General features: G+C 45.1%; 1 protein-coding gene across 2 annotated transcripts in view; it reads right to left on the bottom strand.

Annotated features, from left to right (window-relative positions):
* The window catches only part of Ehf (ETS homologous factor), a 42308-nt gene extending 18319 nt beyond the window's left edge, over positions 1 to 23989 (bottom strand). Inside the window, exons 1-2 of one of the 2 annotated variants that reach the window (XM_046455934.2) lie at positions 23812 to 23989; positions 2827 to 2926 (exon numbers count right to left, since the gene is read on the bottom strand). In XM_046455934.2, coding sequence (XP_046311890.1) covers positions 2827 to 2923 — 97 coding nt within the window. In that variant the 5' untranslated portion in view covers positions 2924 to 2926; positions 23812 to 23989. Of the gene's footprint in view, positions 1 to 2826; positions 2927 to 14217; positions 14808 to 23811 lie in introns of those variants that run through there. The other variant, XM_046455928.2, reaches the window with a different exon arrangement.
* Between the last annotated feature and the right edge of the window lie 54 nt (positions 23990 to 24043).

Genomic DNA, 24043 nt, shown 5'->3' with positions numbered 1-24043 from the left:
CCAGATACAGTGAAGCAGTGAAGTTCATTCAGGTCAATAAATATGGCTGAGCCTGTCATGTGCTAAACATCTAGGTATGTGACTCTGTCCTGCTCACTTAAGAGAACATCACGTAGTTGACCCAAAGTTTTTGGGGGTTGGAGAACAGAGAGCCAGCTCTGGGGCCATGTTACAGGGCTGAGAGATTGTATGGTCCTCTTGAAAATGGAGGCAAAGAGGAGGCTATCTCTTTCAAGAAAAGCAAGGAAGGGCAGCAGCCAGGGACAGATGCTATTATATCTCTCTAATCTGAAGAAGGGGAAATCCAACTGACAATGACACGAACTCAAGACATGAACTAATAAAGAAAAATGCATTTGTAAAGAAACTGCCTCTAACTGTTCCTTCAAAGCCATGTGGATCAATCCTTCTCACTTTTTTTTTTTTTTTGGTACTGAACTCAGGACACTTGGCCACTGAGCCATATCCCCAGTCTTATTGTATTTTGTTTATAGACAGAGTCTCACTGAGTTGCTTAGCACCTCACTTTTGCTGAGACTGGCTTTGAACTCAGGATCCTCCTGCCTCAGCCTCCCCAGCTGTTGGGATTACAGGTGTGGGCCACTGCACCTGGCCCTTCTCAAAATTTAATGTGATCACGAATCATGGGGAACTCTGCTCAAATGCAGATTCTCATTCAGTCGATCTGGGGTAAGGCCTGAGTTTCTGCATCTTAACAAACTTCCCCATGCTGCTGCTGCTGGTGCTGGTCTGTGTAATGACAAGGTGACACAGTGCTCCAAAAGGCTTGATCTCTGTAACAACCATGGCCTACCCCCAGCACCCCCCAGAGGACAAACCAAAGGGGGAATGTTCCAACTCAATCCCACTTTTTCTCATCCTGCTCAGAATTCACCCTTTGTTTTCTGATCTCTGAAGCAACAAGAGCAGAAGGTCAAGATCATTTAGGGCACAAGGTAACTAACATTGGTAATATCTGCCACCTCCAAGATGAGCTTCACTCCTCATGTTTCACAGCCAAACAAATGCAGAGCTAGACCCTCAGCTTGGGCCCTAAACAGGAGGCCAACCATGGGGGTAAGAGTGAAGATGGGAAAAATTCTAGTCCAAAAATTTGGTTATATAGAACTCTTCCCAAATGTACAAAAACAGAGAATTTAGACCAGATGTTTCCTTGTTCCCCAATTATTTTGGTGTCTCACAAACTCAGTTGTTTAAGGATAGGATATATATTTTTTGTAGCTCTCTAAACATATGACCTTTTTTTTTCCCCCTAAAATAATTGTGTGGCTCTCACAGCACAGGATTGGATTTGCCAACAAAAGCAACAATTTTCCATCACCAAGTGACAGACCTGGAATAATCTCTTCTGCAAACTTAATAGGGTCTAGTGTAAAGAAGAAGGCTAACATTGCATCCTGTTCAAACTTGAGAGAATCCAAGAATTTTGTCTGAAGTTGTCTGGGAAGATACATAGACAACCAGAGAATTCATCAGATTCCTGAATTTCAGGAGAAAAACTGAAAATCCATTGAGTTCTGATCTTCCCTGTCACTCAGCTGTCTCCTTCTTCCTCTCTCTTTCAATGCTCCTTGGAGTCTCTGGAGCTTAAGAAATAAAAAGCAATCCCCAAATTCTACACCCTGTTCAAACATTGCTCCAGTTTTCTCCCAAGCAAACGGGAGGACATTCTGTCCTAATCAAGGATCCAGGGACCTGGAGATGTCATATTTGGGACCTTTCTTCCAGGTCCCCACAGGGGATCTAAAACCTGCAACAGAAAAAAGTATCACTGCCAGGAAAGGCAGCAGTTTGGTGGGACTAGCCATCAAACCAGAAGGACACCTGTTGGTGCTTTCTAACATGTTTGGCTGGGATTCCAAATTAAAAGAGGTGGAGCTCCACATGGACCAGCTGCTTCTGAGAGACTGTCACTCCCTCCCCATTACCTTCCCACTCCCGCTTCTCAGACTACGCTTTACGGACAGGCTCTGTCCATGTTCCAAGGCAAACCAGCCGCAGAGCCTCTGGTGGGGAGATTAGCAACAGGTATGGGGTGGGTTAAGCCCCAGAGCCTCATAAGTCCAGCACCTCTGGCTGCCCCATGGCCTGCCTCAACTGAACGCCCGTACTGCAGGATGTGAGGTCTTTCATTCAGCAGGTATGTTCTGTCCAGATTCCACCGTAAGCCACAGGCTTGACCACCACACCCTCTACCAGCCTAACCATCAGGTTCTCCCTCTGTCAATCAATGTGTGCTAGACTAAATCACTAAAGGAGGGCACCTGGTTCCTAAGCAATTTCTCTCCCCTTAATCAGCAAGGCGACTGGAAGGTGAACTAAAAGACAAACCGCTATAATCCCCTCATCCCTGACCTCCATGCTTCTCCCACTACACACACACACACTTCCCCCTTCCTATCTTGCTATCCCAACCAAACACTGTTGAACTTCAACAAGGAGTCTTCCCTTTGGGCAGTTCTTCTAGCACCATCACTGCCAGGCTGCCAACCTGGAACCCTGCATTCTGGGAGGAGACAGTGGAATATCTCAAATGCGCTTTTCTCTGGAGCTCTGAGAACCTACAGAGAACTGCAGTATTAAGAGTTTTCTCAGGGCTGGGGATGGGAGAGTGCAAGCTTAGCATGCAGAAGGGCCTGGATTCCATCCCCAATACATCACACACAGAAAGGGTTTTCTCCATTCCTTCTGTTCCCCATGGCCTCTGCTGAAGGAAATCTGCAGTTTTCAAATATCAGGTTGGGGGATTCAAGCAAAAGGAGAATGCCCTTGAGCAGTGACCCCCAAACCCACATGGCCCCTTACCATTGCACGTGGGGTAGCTGTCTGTCCAGGCCGGCTGCTGGTGGAGGAGGCTATTGCTGGGGTTGAGATTCATTACACCACTTCCTTCCAGAATCATGATCTGTAAGGGGAGCAGAGAGCCCATTCAGACAGTGACTCTTGGACAAATGTCATTGGAGGGTGCAGATCAGAGAGTTAATTTAGGAAGAAAAAGAAAAAAAAGGAAAGAATGTGTCCTCCCACCCACTGCCACAGCCCTTTCCGTAAAAGCAAAACTCATGGCAATTAAAAATTTCCAGGTTCAATTTTCATATGCATGAGGCAAGTTTTTACAGCCACCCATTCATAAATGAATAATCTCTGATCAGGAATGAAACAGGAGGAAAAGCAATACCTGCTCCCAGGGCAAGTCTGGACAGCATCCAAGGTTTTTTGTTTTTTTTTTTTTAAGAGTGAAAATGCTCCAAAAGAGCCTTAAGAGATTTTATTTAAAGCTGAATTTCAATCGGTGAAATTTCAGACCCAGCACCTATGCAGGAACTCTGTCTGCAACCGGACATTCGCAGGTCCCCACACACCTAAGCAGCCTGCACCTGGAGACCCAGAAATGTTCATTGCCTTAGTACAGATACCTGCTGAGGTCCAAGGGCCTCCGTCATATTTTAGTAGAGATCCTTAAATATTTTGCCTTTGAGATAATATCGGAAATCATTTGGTTTATCTAATAGGTACAGCCCATTTCTGGTAAAGAACATTATTTTTTTTCCCTTCTCTCTGGTAGAAGTTCTGACTTGCTCTTCTCCTGTTAGAGATCTGGAGAATTCAATAGGCTTTCAAGCCGACCTCAGGGTGACTTCCTAAGCCCATGGACTCATTTTCTCAGTTAAAGGACCCAGGAAAAGAGTTTTCCTCCATGGGCCTTTAAACCATGTAAGAATTTTATACTTTAAAAATATTGCCTTCAATTGTCCTGCATTTGTGACATCCCTGCCCCAAAGTTGGGCACCCTCCCCATCACAGACCAAAGCCCCAGGGTGTGTGCAATAATTCAAAGGAAGAGCAGGCTGTTTCCAGAAAGTTATTGAGCACTCCCAGAGGCTGTAAAAGTCACTTGCTCTTTAGAAAACGTTGAGGTGGGGACAGGAGTTGATTACTTCACATCATGGAAATGTTTCTGATGGTTTGGGGGAAACTTTGCATCCTCAGATTGGAGTTGTGGACCCAGGGTCATTCTAGCCTTGCCATCCCCAGGCCCCAATTGAACTTCACTCCTCTGCTTTGATGTAGGGCCTTCGGGGGTGGGGGGGAGGGTAGAAAAGGGGCCTGGACAAAGCAGAAAGATGTGTTCATGTATTCATTGATTCAACAAATATTTATCAAATCAGTGAAGAGCTGGGCACTCACTGTCCTAGGCACCAGGGACAGAGCATTGATTAAGGGTTGAACTAGGCTGCACGCAAACACTTGTGAGGATTATTAGCATCATCATCTTTGTTACTTGATAAATAATTAGGCTTGAATCCAGCCTAAGTGGAAGGTGGAGACAGAAAGATAAGCCAGGAATGATGGGTATTGTAATTCAAAGGGACCACGGGGTGGGAAGACGACAGGGGAGCTGGCTTCTATGTCTGAGAAGAGTTTTGAGTCAACCCAGGATATGTGGAGTTGATTCCACCTCTCCCTCCTACTAGCTCATATTAGCACTACTTCACACAAATTTCCTAACTTCCCTGAACCCCAGTTTCCTCATAGGTAAAGTGCAGATGATTCTATCTAACCTGGACATTGGTTGGAGAACAAATGAGTTTCTGTACCTCAAGCACTTGGCACAGAAGTAGGCCACTATTAAGTAGGACAGGTGTTATGATGCGGAGAGTCACTACCTCTCTGGATAACCTGAACCAGAAACAACGCTGGGCCTGTTTCCCCATCTGGAAATTTCAATAAGATGACTATACCAATTCTTAAGTTCTTTCTAGAAAACTCTTTGATGCTCACCTTCAGAGAAGGAAAACCAACTCAGGCCAAACCTTCCTCTTTCTTTTTCTTTTTTTTTTTTTCTTTTTTATTTTTTACAATAACTGGGCATTTTCTCACCCCACTTTCTAGACCAATTGCCCTAAAGGTGAAAAAATCAGTCTGGGGACTTCAAGGCAAAAGAAAACCTTCAAGTCCCCAGAAGGGGTGGCTGGGGGGAGGGAGGGAAGGGCACAGGGCCCTGGCTGTTGTTTGCTCAAGGCTGGGCTTACTCCTTGGCAGCATTTGCTCAACCACAAGCAGCGGAAAGGTTACTGTTTAACCCTGAAAGAGCCAGAGCTCCCAGCCCCGCCCATTTGCAGGGATCCACTGGCCTTCCAGGTGGGGGGAGACTTCCCTGAAATTCTTTCATGAGGATTCACCTGCAGGGCCGTTTCCAAGTGGCCATTTCAGCAGGAGCAAGACCTGCCCAGGTCATCTGTGAGCCACGTCCTCAGCCAGCTCAGGGTATATTCACTGCTTCCTAACCAGCAGAAGGCAGGCTGTATAGGGGGCAAAGCACCCCGGCAACAGCTACAGAGTCAGGAGATGCAGGCTTAGAATCCAGGTCCCTGCTAACTACAGATGACCCTGTGTTCCAATCTGTCTAGCCCAAAACCTTCTGATCCTCACTTTTCCTGCTTGAAAAAAAGTGAGAACATATTCAAAATGTAACCAGACAAGCACACAAGCTGGTTATGTAGAGAACTTGTCAGGTAATTAGAAAAAAAAAAAAAAAGAATTACTAAGTGTCTCAAGTCAGTTCTCAGCTTCTAGCCTGATGCCCACAGGCTCCTGTCTTCAGAGTAGGTGGCATTTCTCACCATAAGCTTCTGGAAGCATCCAGAACTACACCTACCTCACAGAAAAGCCTTCAGAACTATAGGGTCAGAGCCGCCCTGTTGCCACCCCCACCCCCAAGGCTGACCTGACCTGTGGGCACAGACCCTGCTCCATGCCAGCCCCACTTTCCAAGGGAAAGCAGCAGCGTGGTGAGGGGCCCTGTTTTACAGGGCACTTTAAATGGTTACCACTCATAAAAGAGTTTATGTGGCTTAACCCTTAGTGAGTCAGGGTTCACTTGAGCTCCCCCAGGCTTGTGAGCAAAGAAGGTCAGCATCTGCAACCGAGCAAGGAACTGCAGGGAGCGCCCTCAGGGTGGGCTGGTTCCACTGAGGACCCTGGCCCAGTCTTACCCCCCTCCAAGGGCCAGTTTTTCCAGGTATAAAATGAGGACATGTGTCCTCCAACAGCCTCCCAGGACGGTTGAGGAGATCAAATGAGATCATGGACAATAAATGTTCCTTGAGAACTGTAAAAAAAAAAAGTCCCATTATCCCCAACACCCCCTCACCCTATATACCACTCCAGACTTTCTATGGTGTGCAGTGAGAACCTTATGGGATATAAAAGGCAACCCTCTTCATTAAAAAGCAGGAGGGTTATTTAATGCTCTATTTTCAGGTCCCCACTTTACCATCAGCATAGCTTTCCTTATTTCCCTAACAGATGGATCAAGTATGTACAGTGGGGCCTGGAATCCAAGAGACCCATCCAGGTGCCATCTTGCAGCCATGTGACCCAAGCATGTTAACCTTTCTGAGCCTCAGTTTCCTCACAGATTTAAAGAGAGGAAGATGAGGGGTGGTAACGCTGATTTCCTTTAAGGCTAAGGGTTGTTTCGAAGGATAAATAATAGAGTGGGTTTAAAGTCCAGAGCCTGGTCCCCAATAAAAGTCCCTTTTCTCACAGTGCTCCTTTAACATATCCTCCTTCTTTTAGGACTGGGTCCTTAATTCAGAGCCTAAGGAAGAACAAGTGCTCCTGCATATCACCAGGGAGCTGGGGAAGGACCCATTTCTCTCCATCCTCAATCAGAAGGGGGAAGCCGGGGACTGGGGGGACCCTCACCCATGCCAGGAAGTGGTTAAAAGCCGAGTTTCTCAATGTCTCCACGAGTAAAATTGGAGACTCAATTATTCTTTAAAAAATTTTTTTAATTAACACAGAACATTCGTACCTGTGTGTGGGGTACATATAATATAATAATTTAATACATGTACACAATGTGTAATGATCAAATCAGGATAATTAGTATTTCCATTTTACCCCCCTGTGCTTCAAAACACTAGGGCAAGTTCCTCCTAGCTAACTGCATGTGGGTGTTTCTCTTCTCGAGTCCCTCATCTCCCTACCTTCCCAGCCTCCCGTGACCACCATCCTGCTCTACATCTTTAGCTTCCACAACTGACTGAGAACATGGAGTATTTGCCTGGCTTATCTCACTTAAAACAATATCCTCCAGTTCCATCCACATTGCCACAAACGACAGGACTTTTCATTCTTTTTTTCTGGCTGAATAGCCTTCCATCATGGATATAAACCACATTTTCCTCATCCATTCATCCATCAATGGATAGCTCCGTTGGTCTCATATCTTGGCTGTTGTAACATGGGAGGCTCAGTAAACATGGGAGGGCAGTTGGGGATGGGAAGTCTTTTGCTCTGGAGGTGGGTGCATCATGGGGTGCTCAGCAGCATCCACAGCCCATACCCACTACATGCCAGTAGCACCTCTCTCCCCAGATGTCCCCTGGAGAAAAACCACCCCAGGTTGAGAACAGGGATTAAAACCCAAGTCAATGGAGGCAGACACCTTGGGCTTTGCTCTTATGATGTGGCCGCCTTGGGCTGACTCGTAGCCTTCCTAAGCTGCTATTTCCTCTCCTGGAAACAGAAGGCATTAGTCCCTGCCACGGAGACTTGCTGAGGATTAAACAAGGCCTTAGAGTCCGCACACAGCCTGGTGCCTGGTGCACGGAGAGCGATTGCCTAACCAGTGGAGGTTTCAGAAAATATACTGGGTATCGACCTCTGTCGATCCCCAGGTAGTATGTATTCTAGAAATAGAGTATAAATTATTAGTTGGGTATTAATGATCGCACATAAATAAACTAAATTTTATTCAAAACCAAAGAGCCGAATCGAATGAGGATTATCCAGGGATTCTTTTCATTATTCTTTCCCCTCTACCCACATCATAGGTAGACATAATCATGCATGGTCCAGACTTTCATATTTGCCCAAAACTTTATCCATTTGTGCAGAAGTTCACAGAGTGACAGTACAGGGGACAGAAGTCTGCACTCTGTTTGAAGAGGAGAAGCCAGACATGCTACCCGACAGAGAAAGTCACAGACAAGCACTTGGTGTCAGGCTTCCAGCCAGGACCTATCCAACCATATGCAGTGACTCCCCCACCCAAATGATGAGCCACAAGCTCCCCTTCAAAATACGGGCCACCAGGTCTTGACCAATCCAAGACTGACTTTTGTGCAAGAAAACGTGTCACACTGAGTAGCCACAGCCTGAGTCTGGTGGGAAAGATACCCCTCACCCCTCACTTTTTGAATCCATGGTTTCGAGTGCCCATCAGCTCCCCAGTGCCCTAAGGACTTGGACCACTCCTGTGCCAGTCACCACAGAGACAACCGCAGCCCCCCCCCCGCGAGCCCACTGCTCTTCAGGCTTTCATCAAAGACTTGCTTCCCTCCCAGAGGAGCATCAGCCAGGCCACCGGCACACATCAGCCAGGCCACTGGCATACATCAGCTGGGCCACCGGCACACATCAGCTGGGCCAGAGTGGGGAGGAGGGTGATGAACGAAGCACTTGGCTTGGTCCTAAAGTTTCAAAGCATCTCAAGTTTTGCTGCTGGTCAGTGGCAAATTTGCCCACAGGAGAGGATAAAGCATAGAGACAGAGACAGCACCACAGAGATCTGAGCCTCCAGGACATATGGAGGGTGTCAGGAGGCTCCAACTCAGCCTCCCCATTGCTGTTTGCCTCAAGGACAACTCTAAGCAGCCATGAGGCTGAAAGCAAGGGTTGAAAATGTGGTGCTGCACCTCAACGGCTGCACCAACCTTGGAGAAGCTGTATCCTGCCTACAGCCTCAGTTTCCCCATAGGACCAAAAACGGAACAACATGGAAGTGAATGGAATGTTTATAAAGCACTCAGCACCTTACCTCTTGTGTGGCAAGTGCTGAATCAATGTTCGCTCTTAGGTTAAGATATGCCCCAGAGTTTCAAAGCTTGGCTTTGGGGACACTTTTGGAGTAGGAGTAGACTCTTCAGAGGCAGGAGAGTGTAATGGCTGAGGAATTCTGGGTTCTGGGGTCGGGCAGCCACAGTTCAAACCCTGGCTTTGCCAATTTGCTAATTAGGGCAAGTTTGGACAAGTTATTTAACTTCTTTAGAAGTTACAAAATCATTTACAAAATGATTATGATTTGAAATGGGGTTGCTGAGAAACAAAAATGAAATGATAGCTGTAAGGTGCTTGGAAAAACATTTGACACTTGAACATAGTAAGTACTTGATAAATGCTAGCTGGTGTTTATAGTAATATTAATCATTGCTGCTGTTATTATGTCTTTGAGCCTCCAAGGAGAAGACTGAAGGCCAAGTTCATTTCAAGCCAAACTTCAAACTTCCCTCATCTGCACAGCATTCTGCAATCCCAGCTGCCTGGCACAGTCAAACAAGGACCAGCTCTCCTGCCCTTCCATCTCCCATTCTGGGGGTAGTGCTGTGGATGCACCATTATGATCAAACTATGAACAGCAGGTCCTGGGCCCTGCTCACAGAATCCAGGATATTCCCCTCTGGGCACAGTTCTTGCCAAAGGGAATGAAGCTATCCCTCCTACTCCCCTTCCTCTCACCAGACCCACCATGCCTGAGGCTCCCAAGAGCCGTGGGAGAGCATGCATCCCCGGGCTCCAGGTAACCACAGGCTTTGCATTCCCACACACTATGGCTGGTGTGCAGGTACAGGGAAAGCTAGGCAGAGCGGTCCCTCTGCAACGCGAGCCCAGCAGTGTGACCAAGACGACTCTTTCCTACAGGGGCCGTTCTCATAAGGAATGCTCAGTTGCTCCACAGAGTAGAGTCTGTGATTTGAGTTAATAGTGATAGAAAAGCAATGCAAAGGAGACACTCCTGAGACTCTGACAGGGGTTGGAGCCTTGGATCTCAAACCTAGGTGGCTTTGCCAGGCATCGGGACTCATAACCAGACCAACAACTGCTCGCTGCCCTCTCTTCTGAAATATACAGAGAGCCTCCCAGCAGAAAGCAATGCAGCCCCGACCTTGGGTCCACTCAGCTGAAAGAAGGGATTTCTTTTGCTCGGTGGTGGAACTACTGAGACTCTGAAAATAATAAGGCTTAATTGAATAGCGTCAAAATAATAATAAGGCTTATTGAACACTTACAATGTATCAGTTCTGTGCCAATGATTTTAAAACACATTATCTCATGCAATGCTCGCAATAACTTTGTGAGATGTTATGTCATTTAACAGATGGCCTTTCTGAGGATCAGAGAGTTTAGGTAACTTAATCAAGATCACACTGTTTAGGGGTGGGGTTGTGACTTAGTGATAGAGTGCTTGACTAGCAATGTGTGAGGCACTGTGTTTGATCCTCAGCCCTGCATATAAATAAAGTAAAGGTCCATTAACAATGAAAAAAAATTTAAAAAGATCACACAGCTTAGCAAGAACTGGAGCTAGCAGAGAATTCAAACTTAGACTATCCAGCAACAAACCCTGGGGACTTACCTACTCTGCTGAGAAGAGTGTGATTTTTCCAGTGGAGAGGAAAAAAACTGTCTTCAACTCATCCTGATCACCACTCCCATTTTATCTGTGGTCACAGCATCTCTCTGAACTGTTAGTCACATCTTTATCAAGCTTATATCCAAATACACACACACACACACACGATACATATAAACACATACATATATATACCATGCACATGCTCCCCCTATGATTCCATGAAGTTATTTTAATTTTATATTTGAGAAATAAACTGGTCCATAGCTATTTGGGCTGTACCTGGATTAGACCTCAGGCCAAAGAGCACAGTCTTCTCCTACTGCAAGAGTGAAGTGCACTGGGAACCAGTGTCACAGATAGAACTGAGTAGAGTTGGTGTCTGCATCCCTCCTCCCCCGCCAGGGGACTGAGCAGAGACCACCACATGCCTTCTTCCTTGTCTCCAAACTGCCACAGAACTAGCTGCTATGGGACGTTTTTCCTCCTCAAGCCAGAAGAGCAATTAGGCCTTTTAAATAATTACTTTTGCTATAATGGTGACATCCACACCATTCTCAGTCCTTTATCAAAGTTCCTGGCAGGTGAATTCACAGCATTTGTCCTAAGGGTGTTGCAACAGCTTACTAACTTCCTGTTTCAATATGACTGTCATTTCAAAGGACTCTCCCAAGTAAGAGAAGAGAAAATTCTTGAACGTGGGAAATGTAACTGAATATAACACCGGCAATAATTGTGCTTTTACAAATGAATCAAAATATGAATCAAGCTTGGGGAATGCATTTGTTCCTTTGGGATTGCATCACAGGTCATTTTCTACCTTCATAATGTGTTTTGAAAGACATTTCATGTTCCCAGGGGCAACATTGGACATATGATTCTTGGGGTTTTGAGCATTTTCAGGATCAATAATGCAATTCTGGGTTGACGGGTCTGGATCCATTATAGGTACACCTTATTAACTGTGAGCCATTCGGAAACATGCATAATACGCTGATCTTTATCCTTCTTGGTGCCAGAACCAGACAAAACGAAACCTTCTGACAGCGGCAGGCACCAAATTGATCAAAAGACAAGATTGCTTTCAATCATCTGCTTATCAATCCTGTTCAGATAGGACAACTGAGAATAGGACAAGCTTTGAATCTGAAAAGGTCACAGAGCCTTGTGAGACCTCAAAAGAAGCGATGGCCCTGTCCTTCTACCAAGAAGGCACGTCCACTTTCAGTTTGCATGTATTCTGTGGGTCCCAACGCCTCTAAAGATCACCATTGGCCCCTGAAGATCTATGGATGCCAAGGAGGGTAAAGAAATCTCTCTTGCACTCGAGTTAGATTGGAATTTTAAAAGTTTGACACAGACACAGGGTTGGGAGACATGAGAAAGATTTCAATCCTGCTTTCTTACCTGGCGTGGGTGTGGCCTATTTTCCTATACTAAGACCAGGGCAGCAGCAGTTGAAGCAGGAGCTATACTATTCTAAAAGCAAGTGACCATAATATAAAGACGACATAGCAAAACCACAGGCTTCCTTTCTTATTACACCTGTGGGTCTTTGTGGGTCTTGATTAAGGCACAGATGTGGAGATGGAAGCATCGTGGATGATTTGTGTGATGTTTTCTTTCTACTTGGCTAAAGAGGCCACATACCTATTTCTTGGTTAGGTCCACAGGCCACTGAACCATCACCACCTAAGGAAGGGCTAAGCTTGAAGCTTTCTAGGGTTCCACCCCAGACCTAAGAATCAGAGTCCACATTTCCAAGAACCTGCCTTAAAAAAATTCTTGAGCAGTCTCCGTCCGAGTTGACAATTTGGGACCCGTAGGTTTGTTCACTTGCTTCCCCTCAATTTCCCATCTCAAGATAACTAACTCCGGGAGTTAGTTGAAGGAAATGTCCATCAACACAAGAAAATCCTTATATAGTCAGAGACAAAAGATTCAATTAGGAGAATTCCAGCCCCCATCCACCTGTGGAGAACCTATCATGGTATTATTTGTCCGTTTAGAATAAAAAGTTCCTAATGGTCAGTACCCCCAAACTGTTAAATTCAGAAATGTTTGATTACTCACAGATATGCACCTCTCAAGGCGGAATACACAACCTGGCCCAGAACAGTGTTCATAAAGGATTTCTATGATGATTCCTCCATCTAGAGAATCCCATGGCTGGTTGGTTGGCTTAACCCCAGCCCCATCCAACCCCCACCTTAGTCCTTCAAAAGATTATTTAATGAATATAAATTTGTTTTGTTTGATTAAATTAGCTTATTCCTTTTAAAAAAATTATTCAACCACTTGGATGAGGGGCCTCATACCCAAGAAAATTGACATCTCAGCCTTTAGAGGACATAAAGTATGCCTAAGAAATGCTGTCTGTCTATTACAAATATTTATTTTTTCTCTCCAGTTTACACACACACATATGTGTATATATATGTGTGTGTGTGTGTGTATAAATATCCATATATATATGTATACATATATATACATACACACATCTATATATAAACTGTCTACTAGATGCTCAGCATCACGCTAGATGCTAGAGAGACTATAGTGTACAGAACACAGACACAGCCCCGTCCTGATGGACCTTTAGCAAGGACACACTTCCAAAACAATAGCAGCTCTTTCCAAAGCCGTGCAAGCTCATCCCCACCTCCAACTGAGGACAAATGCAGCCAGAGCAGAGAGCTCAGGGCCACCCACTCTGGCATGTGGACCTAACCAACCTTGCAAAGAATTTTGATAGGTTTAAAAAGCAGGACTGGTCCTCTCCTCTGCAGCCACCCCATGGCCTTGCCTTCACAGAATGCCCTTGCTAAGACGCGGAGTTGGCAGACCACATGATACTTGCGAGTTTCACAAAACAACCTCAGCCAAAACCAATCTCCACTCAGAGCAGCATAAAGCAGTTGGTTGTCTGGGTGGCTGGATGTCTTGTCCCAGGACAATGGTGTGTTTATGTGTCTGGGGGTTAGGAGCAGGTTGTTAACACAAAACCCACCGTCAACAGAGCTGTTAATTCGGTTGCTGGCAGGGGCTTCTGTTATCTTCTGAATACCTCCCAGAGGGTAGAAGCCCTACCTTTTCATTTGAGTTGGCAGCAGGGTTATTTTTTTGCACCTGTTGCTCTGCTCTGATAACAACACAGTTAAGCATTGATTTGTTGGAAAATAAACAGAAAAAAAGCAAAGAAAGGCATCTGCCCAAACAGCCTGAGCTGGTTTTACTGAGCATTCATGCCAATTTGTTTTTCCTATTAAAAAAACCAAAGAAAAACCTGCGCTTTCAGTTTGGATGCTATCCTCCCACTCAGAATGAAAGGAGGTATCAAACAGGCCCGCAGGAGCTGGCAGGGTCAAGAAGTCAGAAGACCTTGTACTTTTCCATTGGCTGGTTCCAGGAGGGCACTGAGGGGTGTCCAAGGTCTGCAGAGTGATATGGCCAGCCTCCAACCAGCCCAGCCTCAGATCACGGATCAGATTAACAAGGGCAGAGAAGGGGTTGCTGGGATGTGATCGAAACCCAAACCACGCTCTTCCAAATGGTTGACTTCCGAAAGTCAATATGCTTTAGGGAGTAGGTGTGGTCCACGGTTACCTCCCAAAGCGGAGACTCAGCAGTACCACCCCCCCCCTCCTTTGGTGTCAGTCTAACCTCTCTCACACATGTCCTGTGTCCAACCCTGGGCAAAGAGCATACATTGAAAACCACCAGTCCCTGGAACATAGCTTTCTCATCTCAGGAAGAAAGGTACCCACACCTACCTCAAAAGCAGGCTGTATAGACTCACTCATGTTCTACCAGGGGATCTGAGGTCCCAGGAGGAACGGCCTGAGAAGTTTGAGGGGTGATTTCTGTCCTAATCCAAGCATCGTGGTGTTCCTATTTCTCATGAGTTTGTCAGTATCACATGATGAGCGAAGGTCCAAAAGGGCCACAAAGAGCCAAACCAATCACTCAAATGGAGATCGTGAACAACACCAATTGAGCAATGGCATCATCGCCCAGCCATCAACAAGCAAAGTCAGAGGAAGCTTCTGAACATCTCTTTTTTTAAACTGGAGAAGACAGCAGTCAGAAACAATCTCCGACGTTCCCCCAGAAAACCACTTTCCACTCACTTCTCTCAGCCATGGGGCCTTCATTACCACCAGACCACTAGCTTATTAATGGGAGTGTCACGGCCGTGGGGAAAGGGCGCCGAAGGCAGCTTCTCCAGCAGCATTAAGAACAGGGTGATCCAACAAGGGAGGGATATGGCTGGCTGAACTCTCCCAAGCATTCTTGTCAGGAGCAGGGCAGGGAGTGGAGTGCCTGGAACCAAATCAGGCAACAAAAAGAGAAAAGATTTAACAACACCCTTAGTTGACTGAAAAATAAATAAGACCAACTGTGCAGGAATGCGGGAAGGGTGGAGAGAGGCCAGGGGTGGGGATCAGAGCCAGGGAGGGGTGGGATGGAACAAGGCAACTGATTTGACCATTTTGAGAGTCAAATTTCCTCCCAGGAAAAGACTGGGTTGTTCAAGTCAAGGGAAGATCCACAGCCACAGATCTGGAATCCCACAAACTGTATAATTACAAGACAACAACAAAACTATGACAGGGAGGTGGTTCCTGTTTGCTGTTTACCCTTTGCTACGAACTGAGCTAGGCTTTACGTGAATTACCTCACTCAATCCTCAGGAGAACCCTAAACATCATGCACGAATGTCCCCATTTTACAGATGAGGAGGCACAGAGAAGTTAAACAACTCACCCAAGACACAGATCTGGTAAATGGACTGGATGTATTTTTTTGCCCACACTTTTAAATGGGTGTCTTATAGTCATCCATACTGATAGGATTTGTTGATACACATTCGTACATGCACACAACACAAAATATACCAATATAATTTGGCCAAGATCATTCCCCGGCGCTTCCCTGTCTCTCCCCACCTCCCACCACTAGGTTCCTTCCCTCCCCTGATTTTGGACTGGATATATTTTCAGTGTTTGGGGGACAGGTGGGAAAAGCAATATCCTTCTTTATAGCTTTGAAAATAGATCCTTCCATTGCTAAAGAGGAGAAGTTGTGTCTTGGAACCCTGTACTTTTGACAGTCAAGATCCTTTAAGGGGGGCTTTCATAACTTTTTCCCTCCATGTGAGTAGAAGGTATGCTGTTCATCCTGGTGCCCTAATACAAAAGTTTTTGTTGAGTGCACATTAGTCCAGATGCTACCAAAGGACATTTGAACATAGCCTTTGAACTCATCCATCAAAATTTCAGTCTGGGGGTCCTGGGATGCAGCTTGGTACTAGAGCATGTGCATAGCAGGCACAAGTTCAATCCCCAGCACCAAAATCGAAAAAAAATCAGAAAACCTCAGTCCAACCTCTGGTGAAAGCCCCAGGTGGACTCAAGGGATGAGGTGGCTTCAGGCAGCCACCTCAGACTTTAGTCATGAAAAAAGAGCAGTAGTAACAGCAGGAGGAAAAAAAAAATCTGCTGAAAATTAGGGAGATTATGACTCTTTTAGAAGGCACTTGATAACTAAGCATGGCACACAGGTCCTGAGGGCAGATCGGCTTGTGCTGGGAACACCACACAGACCAGAGAGAGACTACAAAGTGTCACTCAGGGAGCCTGCATTTTGTCACTGAAAGGAATCAAGCAAAGTTCTCCCCCTCTTCCACCCTCACTGTGCTATGCCCAAGGCCCTGTTTCAGACCTTGGAACAGTTTGTGAAAATTTAGCTGTAAAAAAATGGATGGGACGATGTAAGGCTTATTCCATTATCCTCTTTGCAGCTTAAGAAGCAAATAACATCTGGATTTTCCCACAAATTAAGAGTGACTCCTCTTAGCAAAAATAAGGTCTTCTCCTTGTTCAGATAATCATTAATGTCAGTAGGCAAGAAAGCCAGTCTCTGTTTTAGTGCCTTTCCATAAGAACGAGAGACGAGGCACCCCGACTCTCGTTTTTCCTTCGGGAACAGACAGAAGCAACTTCTCTGAACCTACTGGTCTACACAGCAAGCTCTCTGGATAATAAAAAATGAACACTCATCAGGAAGGTCAGCAACTCACTAATCAGAAATGTAATTCAAAGAATCAGATCCCCTCCAGCCTATGATTTGGCCCCTGGCTGTTACAGAAGACACCTTTGGAGTTCAAACAAAACTGCAAAATTCACCAATTCAAAAGCCAATTCTCCCTCCTCAAAGGGCCTCAGCTTTCCACCGGTGGTTGGTTAGATGGGCAAGGAAGGAACGTGCAGGGGGCTTTTCACAGCAGCTTCGCAGACTCCCAGCATCGGGAACTGTCAACAATCAAACAATCCCACAACTGTCACATATTCAAACAGCTACATATGCAGGACTCAGAGCAGAAATACAATGCAGAGCCCCATGTTAGAAACTTGTTAGGACTTCCAAGACAATAACAGCCGAGTCTACCTAGCTGTGCAAGTCAAGCACCCCTCTCCGACTCTAGCCTTTGCTGTACCAAGGCTCTATCACCACTGTGGCTGGAGACATCTCTTCTATCTCTGACTGCTCCGTGACCTGCCTTCTCAGAAGGGGGGAGAGGAGTAAAACAAAATATGACACTGAACATGCTAGTAACCACCTGGCCGGCAGCAGGCGCCAAGCAATATTAGCTCTTCTAATCATTCCTACTATTATTATCATCTTCTCTGTGCCAAGGTTCCTCCACAACCCCAAGACTTCCCAGAAGCAGGAAGAACACATTTCCCCATATGACAGAGAAGATCAGCTAATGCTCTTCAGTAGTTACTTCATTAGCCCCATGCAAGAGAATGCTGTAAATTAGGGTTTCCAAGACTTTTATTTGTACTATGAACTCATCTTACAATCTATAGGCCCTTTCTCAATTACCTCAATTATCAAATACTTTTTAAGACAAATGTAATATAGTAGCATAGGCTTCTTTTGTATGAAGACACAAATTGATGTGAATATGCTTTGTATACAACCAGAGATATGAAAAATTGTACTCCATATGTGTAAGAAGAATTGTAATGCATTCCACTGTCATAGATAAATACAAAGAATTAATAAAAAAAAGAATATATCTAATAACCTATGAGATGTCAAACGTCAATATTTTAATAAATCTGCTATAAGTATAATGCAACAGAAAAATGCTTGTAATTTCTCTTGGTAACTAATTGCAACTAATACTAATGTGGAATTTTGCCTAAATTTATACTGAGAGAAAATAGCAAATTTTAATTAGAGGTTATTGCAATTAGTAATCTAGTTTTTCACATCCAAATTCATAGGTGTCCTGAATTCTCTCCATGGACACTGAGAAACTCTTGGATGCCAGGTTAGGAACTCTGGCTATATTACTAACAGCAAGGACTACTTGTTCAACTCAGTCGCTTGAAACCACTTCCCTATGGTCAGAACATTTGAACAATTTACTAAGAAGCAGACCTTACACTATCCAGGCAAAATGCTCAAGGTTAATGCTTTCTACAGCCGTGGTTAGTGGATGTCTGGAGAGGAAACAAGAATTTTAGTGGTGGACAATGTTACACAAAGTTGCACTTAGTCATGTGAGCTGCCTGGAGCAGACATGGGGCTAGGAACATTCTGCATGGTCCCAGGACCACCACGGGTTGTGGTCTGCAACCAGCTTAAAACAAGACTCGACTTGAAGGGTTCCCATTACCATGATCATCACATTTCCCTGCTGCTCGCTGTCCCTGGTGAAGAAAAAAAAGTAATAACCAACAGCATTTCTTTCCCAAGATCACAATACAAAACCAAAGTTGATCATACAGGAGAAAAAAAAATTCCCAGAATTTAAATTTAATTTATCTACTCTTACCCAAAGAGATTCACTGCAAGTGCTTAAACTGAATATTTCTCCTTGACTTCCATTCTGAAATTATTTACTCACAAGCATTTTTCCAGGTACTTTCACATTCTTTGTTTGATTGAATTCTTTCAATAGCCCTGTGAAATCGGTTAACTCCATTTTCCAGATGAAGAAATTTAGATGCTTACATAAGTCAACCAAAGTCACTCAAATACCCAGTGGCAGAGTCAAATTTGAACGCAGGGGTTCTGACTCTAAATCTGGTGCTCTTGATACCACCTCTCAGCTGCTCTCAAGCTACAAGGAGGCATAGCGTCCCACCCCTCCAGACACACAGCAGACCATGCCTGCTCTTCACAGGTGTTCTGCAACTTACAGCCTCTGGCCAGTGGAGTCAAGATGGCAGAACAGAGACTGGGTGCCCTCTGACTTTCTACGTGGACAAAGCTGAGACAGAGGCTGAACTTTTCAGACCCTGAAAAGATGACCCAAGTTTTGTCAGGAGTCACCACAAAAACAGAACTGAAAATAGCTCTTGGCCTTCACACTCTGGTCACCTCATACCCTAGAACATGCCATCAGCTCTACTGAGAATTGTTATTTAAGGCTCCTAAGAGGGATCCTGGAAGAATCTCTACAAGATGGTCATTTTCTTCAAGTTCTGTTGTCATATACAAAAAAGTGAAAGAACCTCCTATTCCAAGAAAGGCTCAAACAAGTTTGGGAGGAAGTTTGCATTACACCTAGAAAGAACTAATGGAGTGACAGAAATTTATCAAATCCACAGTTGGGCCATTAAGGGCTCAGCCCCCAAGATCACTTATTGTGTCTATGATGTTGAGTAAGGAAGACGTAAGGTGAATATAATGTAGAGTAAGGTGAATATAATTTATATTTTTTTTCTGTATAGGGATTGAACAAGAGTCTTGTATATACTCGGTAAGTACCCCACCTCTGAGTTACATTCCCAACTCTTTTTTTTTCTTTTTATTTTGAGACAGTGCCTCACGAAGTTGTCAAGGCTGACCTTGAACTTGATTCTTCTTTCTCCATTTCTCAAGTAGCTGGGATTATAGGTATGCACCAGTTTAGATGTGATATTTTAACTTCACCACAATTACAACATCAAAGACAGTATACATCTAGACAAGGTCATGCAAAAGTAAAAATAAGCATTTAAGTTAAAATAGTGTGGTTAATGAGGTGGTCTATTAGTCTAACAACCAAATATGATAACAGGTACTTTTTATTTTTAGACTTTGTTTCATCACAAAGCGTGTCTTGAATGCACCCATACTGGTCATATCCTAAACAGATATTCAAGTGCCCTTACCAACAATTAAGATGCTTCTGAGAAAGTAAGTGAGGAAGGTTCTGAGGGCCAGGTTGTAGGGGGAAGCTGGAGGAGAGAGACTGTGAATCCAATGAACCAGAATAAGGGGCTCAGACCCAGACAGCAAATGGAAAAGAAAATATGGTTAGGTGCTAGTGAAATCATGTTCAAAGGAATGTTTTACAGGATGTCTCTTTTAAAACAAGGCCAATTAATACCCTATGATCCTCTTTAAATTGGACACCCTGCTTGACTCTGTGGCAAGCCCTGTTGCTCCCGATACAGAGCTGAGGCCCTCTGGGATCACCAGGGGCTCCGGGGAGGGGGCTTCCCAGTGACTGGGCCAGTCTTATTGTCCTTATGATTGCCCATGGTGTGTTCCTATAGAAGTTAATCCACATCTGTCTCATTTACCCAGGAATTCGCAGGCAATCCACCCCATGAGCTCATGAGGACCCACATAAACAGAGCCGATGGCCCTGGGGCCTGTGTGCTCCCTTCTCAGGAGAACGCCTTGGTGTTTTATGGAAGATGGCATAAAACGATCACGTCCATTGGCTCTGCCCCGTGGTCACCAGCCGTCTGCTCCATCCCCTTGCACACTCTCACCAGCTTTGGACACATGAACCAAACTGGGAAAGACCGGATCTTATGTGGGTGTGAACTGACACCCCAAATAAAGGCTCCAAGTGTCTGGTCTTAGTACCTCGGCCAGCTGTGTGCCTTAGCCAAGATTCAGAAGACCCTAAGGAAGCCAACTAGGGCACCTGCTTATCTTCCTTCCTGTCTTGTCCTAGGAGGGCATCTCCTGCCCTTTCTCAGCTTTCAGACCCAGGCCAATCCTACTGAACAACCCCTGCCCAGGCAGCACTGCCTGATCCCCCACCTGGTCACAACACAGAATCAGAGGGTTGAAATACATCTTAAGGATGATCAGGTTTGTGTAGAAGAGGAAACTAAAAGCCCAGAGAGGTGAAGTGTGTTGCCGTGGACCACACAGCTTTGCCAGGTCTCCTGACTGCCCACCTTCTGCTCTCCTCGCACTGGGCTCCAGGAATGGAGTCTGACCTTTCTCAAGGAAGATTCTTAAAGAAAAATCTTTTACCCTTCCCTAATCCAGCAAAGTTTTTATCAGATAACTCCAAAAGATCCATGGAAATGTCTTCTCCTGAGCATCCTGGCTTCCTTGCCTCAATGCCCTTTGGCTGGAAAGTCTGTCCCATCCTAAGACGAGGTGCTGTGAGGAGCATTCCAACCCCCCCCCTCCATACATACCGCTGAGTCCCCGCACAGCTCAACAATCTGTCACTTTAAAACCCCATCTGATTTAAAGAAACTTAACAATGATTAATAAAAGCCCAACTGCCCACTTCTTAGAACAACTCATATTATTTAAAATTCATTTTATTAAAATAAAGACATGAAAATGTTAAATAAATCCAATTATCCACCCTCTCCCTTCAGTTACTCAGAAACAAATTTAAGAGAACCTGGGCAAGATGTGGCTGCCCCCTGCCTCTGTCTTCGGAGGCTGATCCCCACCACAAAATCGGTTTACGGAGCTGACAGCCACCGCGACTAGCTCAGTTACCCAGTAACACAGGCAGGGTGAGAACGTGTGGTCTCCAAACACCAAGCCGATGCCTCCCAACCGGGGCCTCACCCACAACAGAAAAGGTTGTCGCTTCAGCTCTACCAGGGAGCAATCTGAACCAGGGAAATTGGCTGAACTGGCAGCAAAATGGTGTCACTGAATTTATATCTGCTTCCTCAAACCCGTGGCATCGCTTCCCGAGGGTGTGAGCAGATTCTTGGTTTCCACTCCACCCCTCTCCCAGAGGTGGTTCGAAATCACATCTGTTTGAAAGAACCTGGGGGGACTCTGGGGGGAAGATCCAGGAACTCTTCAATGATCTGTACAAGCCTCAATGACAGTGCTTGCTACTGCAACATGAAACAGGGCTCTTACCCTGGGCTTTGGGAAAAGCCAGAGTCTAATGAACACAATCCAGTGCTCAAGTGCAAGTTCCCAAATTCAGGGAGAGGTGGAGGAGATAAGAAGGAAATAAAACTTTGTTAGATTCCAGAAAGCTAAATTCCACTTCCTTGGAAATGAACTTTGACCCAAAGCACTCACATTCTGACCTGAGACCTCAATATGAGCTCCTTCCAGTTTCCAACTGGCATTAGCGAGTACAGTGGTGAACACCGTTTAACCTTTCAATTTCCATCTAGTCTCAGACCCTTAAGGAGTCAAAAAGATATTGAAAGAGGATCAAGGGAAAGTTGGCTGATGAATGGGGGCACTTTCCGATGCCTGCAAACATGGAATCATGTGAGTGAAGGGCTTGTCAGAGATGGGGGAAAGCCCAGAGTACTTCCATTTGGAAATGACAATACAGTAATGTGTTAAGAAATGAAATAAATAAATAAAGCTAAAAAAAAAGTTTATGTGAATTTAACCAATAGTAAATGTTTACTACAAAGTAATAAATAAAATTGAGAGCTTTCAAATAAATGAGACCCGGATCAAACACACCGATTGCCCAAACACACCGATTGCCCACAATCTCCCTTATGAACGTCCTAACCAAGCACCATCTCAAGGTAACCCAACAGAACTCCAAGCACAGCCGTTTCTTTCCCTCGAGGTTGCTTTCTTAAAATGACTCTGTAAAATATTTTGGAATTAAGAAGGATCGTGTATAGGATATTTATTATTTTTTAAGTGTGGTTATATTTCAAAATGACTCTCATTTTTGTGTTCCACCACGGTTTTGAAATACCATTAGCCTTTGACGGGGAAACTACAGGGTCCTACCCCACTCCATATTATAAGAAGGTGGCATTGAAAAGTTATACCACAGCCCCAGAATTTCAGGTCACAAAAAGAGGTCAAGAAGGACCTTCTTCAAGCTCCAAATGCAGTTATTATAGTCATCGTCTAAATCTCCTGTTCTGATAGCATCTCTTAACCATGAAATTCTTCCCAATAACATGCCTTCATCTCTCCTGTTAGAAGTTGACTCTCCCCTTGACCTCAGTGGAGGTAGCACACAGCCATCCGTGAGCCCCAACTTCCCTTTTGCACATTGAAAGTCACTATCTGACACATCTTCACACCCACACCTACAAATCAAAGTCTGCCCTAGACCTTCCACCAGAAAGCTCTCAGATCTGAACCCTCGCTGGCTTCCCCCTGCCACTGAGGTCAGTGCAGACATCAGCGGAGACACCTGTGAACCTGGGCTCAGGGGACCTTGCACTTGGCCTCAGAAACACAGTAGTACTTGGAGTAAGCAGAGTTGACAAAGAAGGTTGTTGAAAACTGTGACTTTGCCGCCCGGGTACTGTTATGGACCCACAAGATGAATTCCCTACTGTTCCCAGTTCTGTCCATGCTGAAGCCAACCCTTCTTGTCCAAACAAAATCAAAAGAGTCCCTGTTCCCAAGGGGTTTGTCACTGCTGAGTCACATCTGCCTGTCTGGTCTCAGGATCCCATTATGGAGTGAACAAAGGGTTAGTTTGTCCCCTTGAGATATGGTAAAGCCTTCTGCCTAAATTGATTTTCCTTTTTTTAAAATTTTTTTTCTGGATGGAGTCATTTTTAAATGCTCAGCTCTCCTCAGGACCCTGCCTACCTTGGCTGCCTGACCAATATTTCCAGTGTGGATGTGAATTTCCTTGCCATGTCCAACAGTGGGAGATACTACAGAGGAATCGACCTTCCCTTATAGTTCATGAGTCAGAAAAATTACCAGCAGAAGACATCTCTAGAAAGGGAGACCATGTGCTCTGAACCCCAATAGCTACCTCACCGACCAGCTCTCTGCTGAGCTGTATCAGAGCCACCTATCTTTTTGTGCCTGTTGGTTTCAGAACAATCTGACCCAGGGACATGGCTTTGCCACACTGATAGAGGGAAGCCAGGGGGCTTTTAAATTCATGGTGATTGGAAGTCCAGACAATGCAGGAAATTCACAGATAACATCCAAAGTCGCCCAGCTTCCTCTGAAAATAAAATCCTACCAAGACCCAGTGAGGTATGCCCTGGAAAGCAAGCTTCACCCCCTGCCAGCTGCCGGCAGCGCCTGCTTTATTTTCTTCTGTCTGAATCCGGGCAGGCTTCTCTTTCCACGCAGGTGTTTGAATTCCAGATTCAAAAGAAGGCTTAAAAATTAAGACTTACCTCATTTACCTAAAGATTCTGGGTGGGAAATCCAATAGCTCTGGCTAATGGAGGGGAGGCAGCAGGCAGCTATCTCTCCAGCTCCTACGGGGATGGGCCACCACAGGTGTTATCACGCCGGAGCCCTCATCAGAGTGAAGATAAATGCATATGACAATAATTTAAAATCATTTTGTAGGATGTTAAGCAATAAGCCACCAACCGGGAATTCCCTAAGTCACTTCCCCCTCTT

This window comes from Marmota monax, unplaced genomic scaffold, assembly GCF_021218885.2.
Source record: "Marmota monax isolate L192 unplaced genomic scaffold, Marmota_monax_Labrador192_F-V1.1 WCK01_AAM20220418_F8-fsc00047, whole genome shotgun sequence".
Classification (NCBI taxonomy): domain Eukaryota; kingdom Metazoa; phylum Chordata; class Mammalia; order Rodentia; family Sciuridae; genus Marmota; species Marmota monax.
This window is presented reverse-complemented; position numbering and strand designations above follow the sequence as displayed.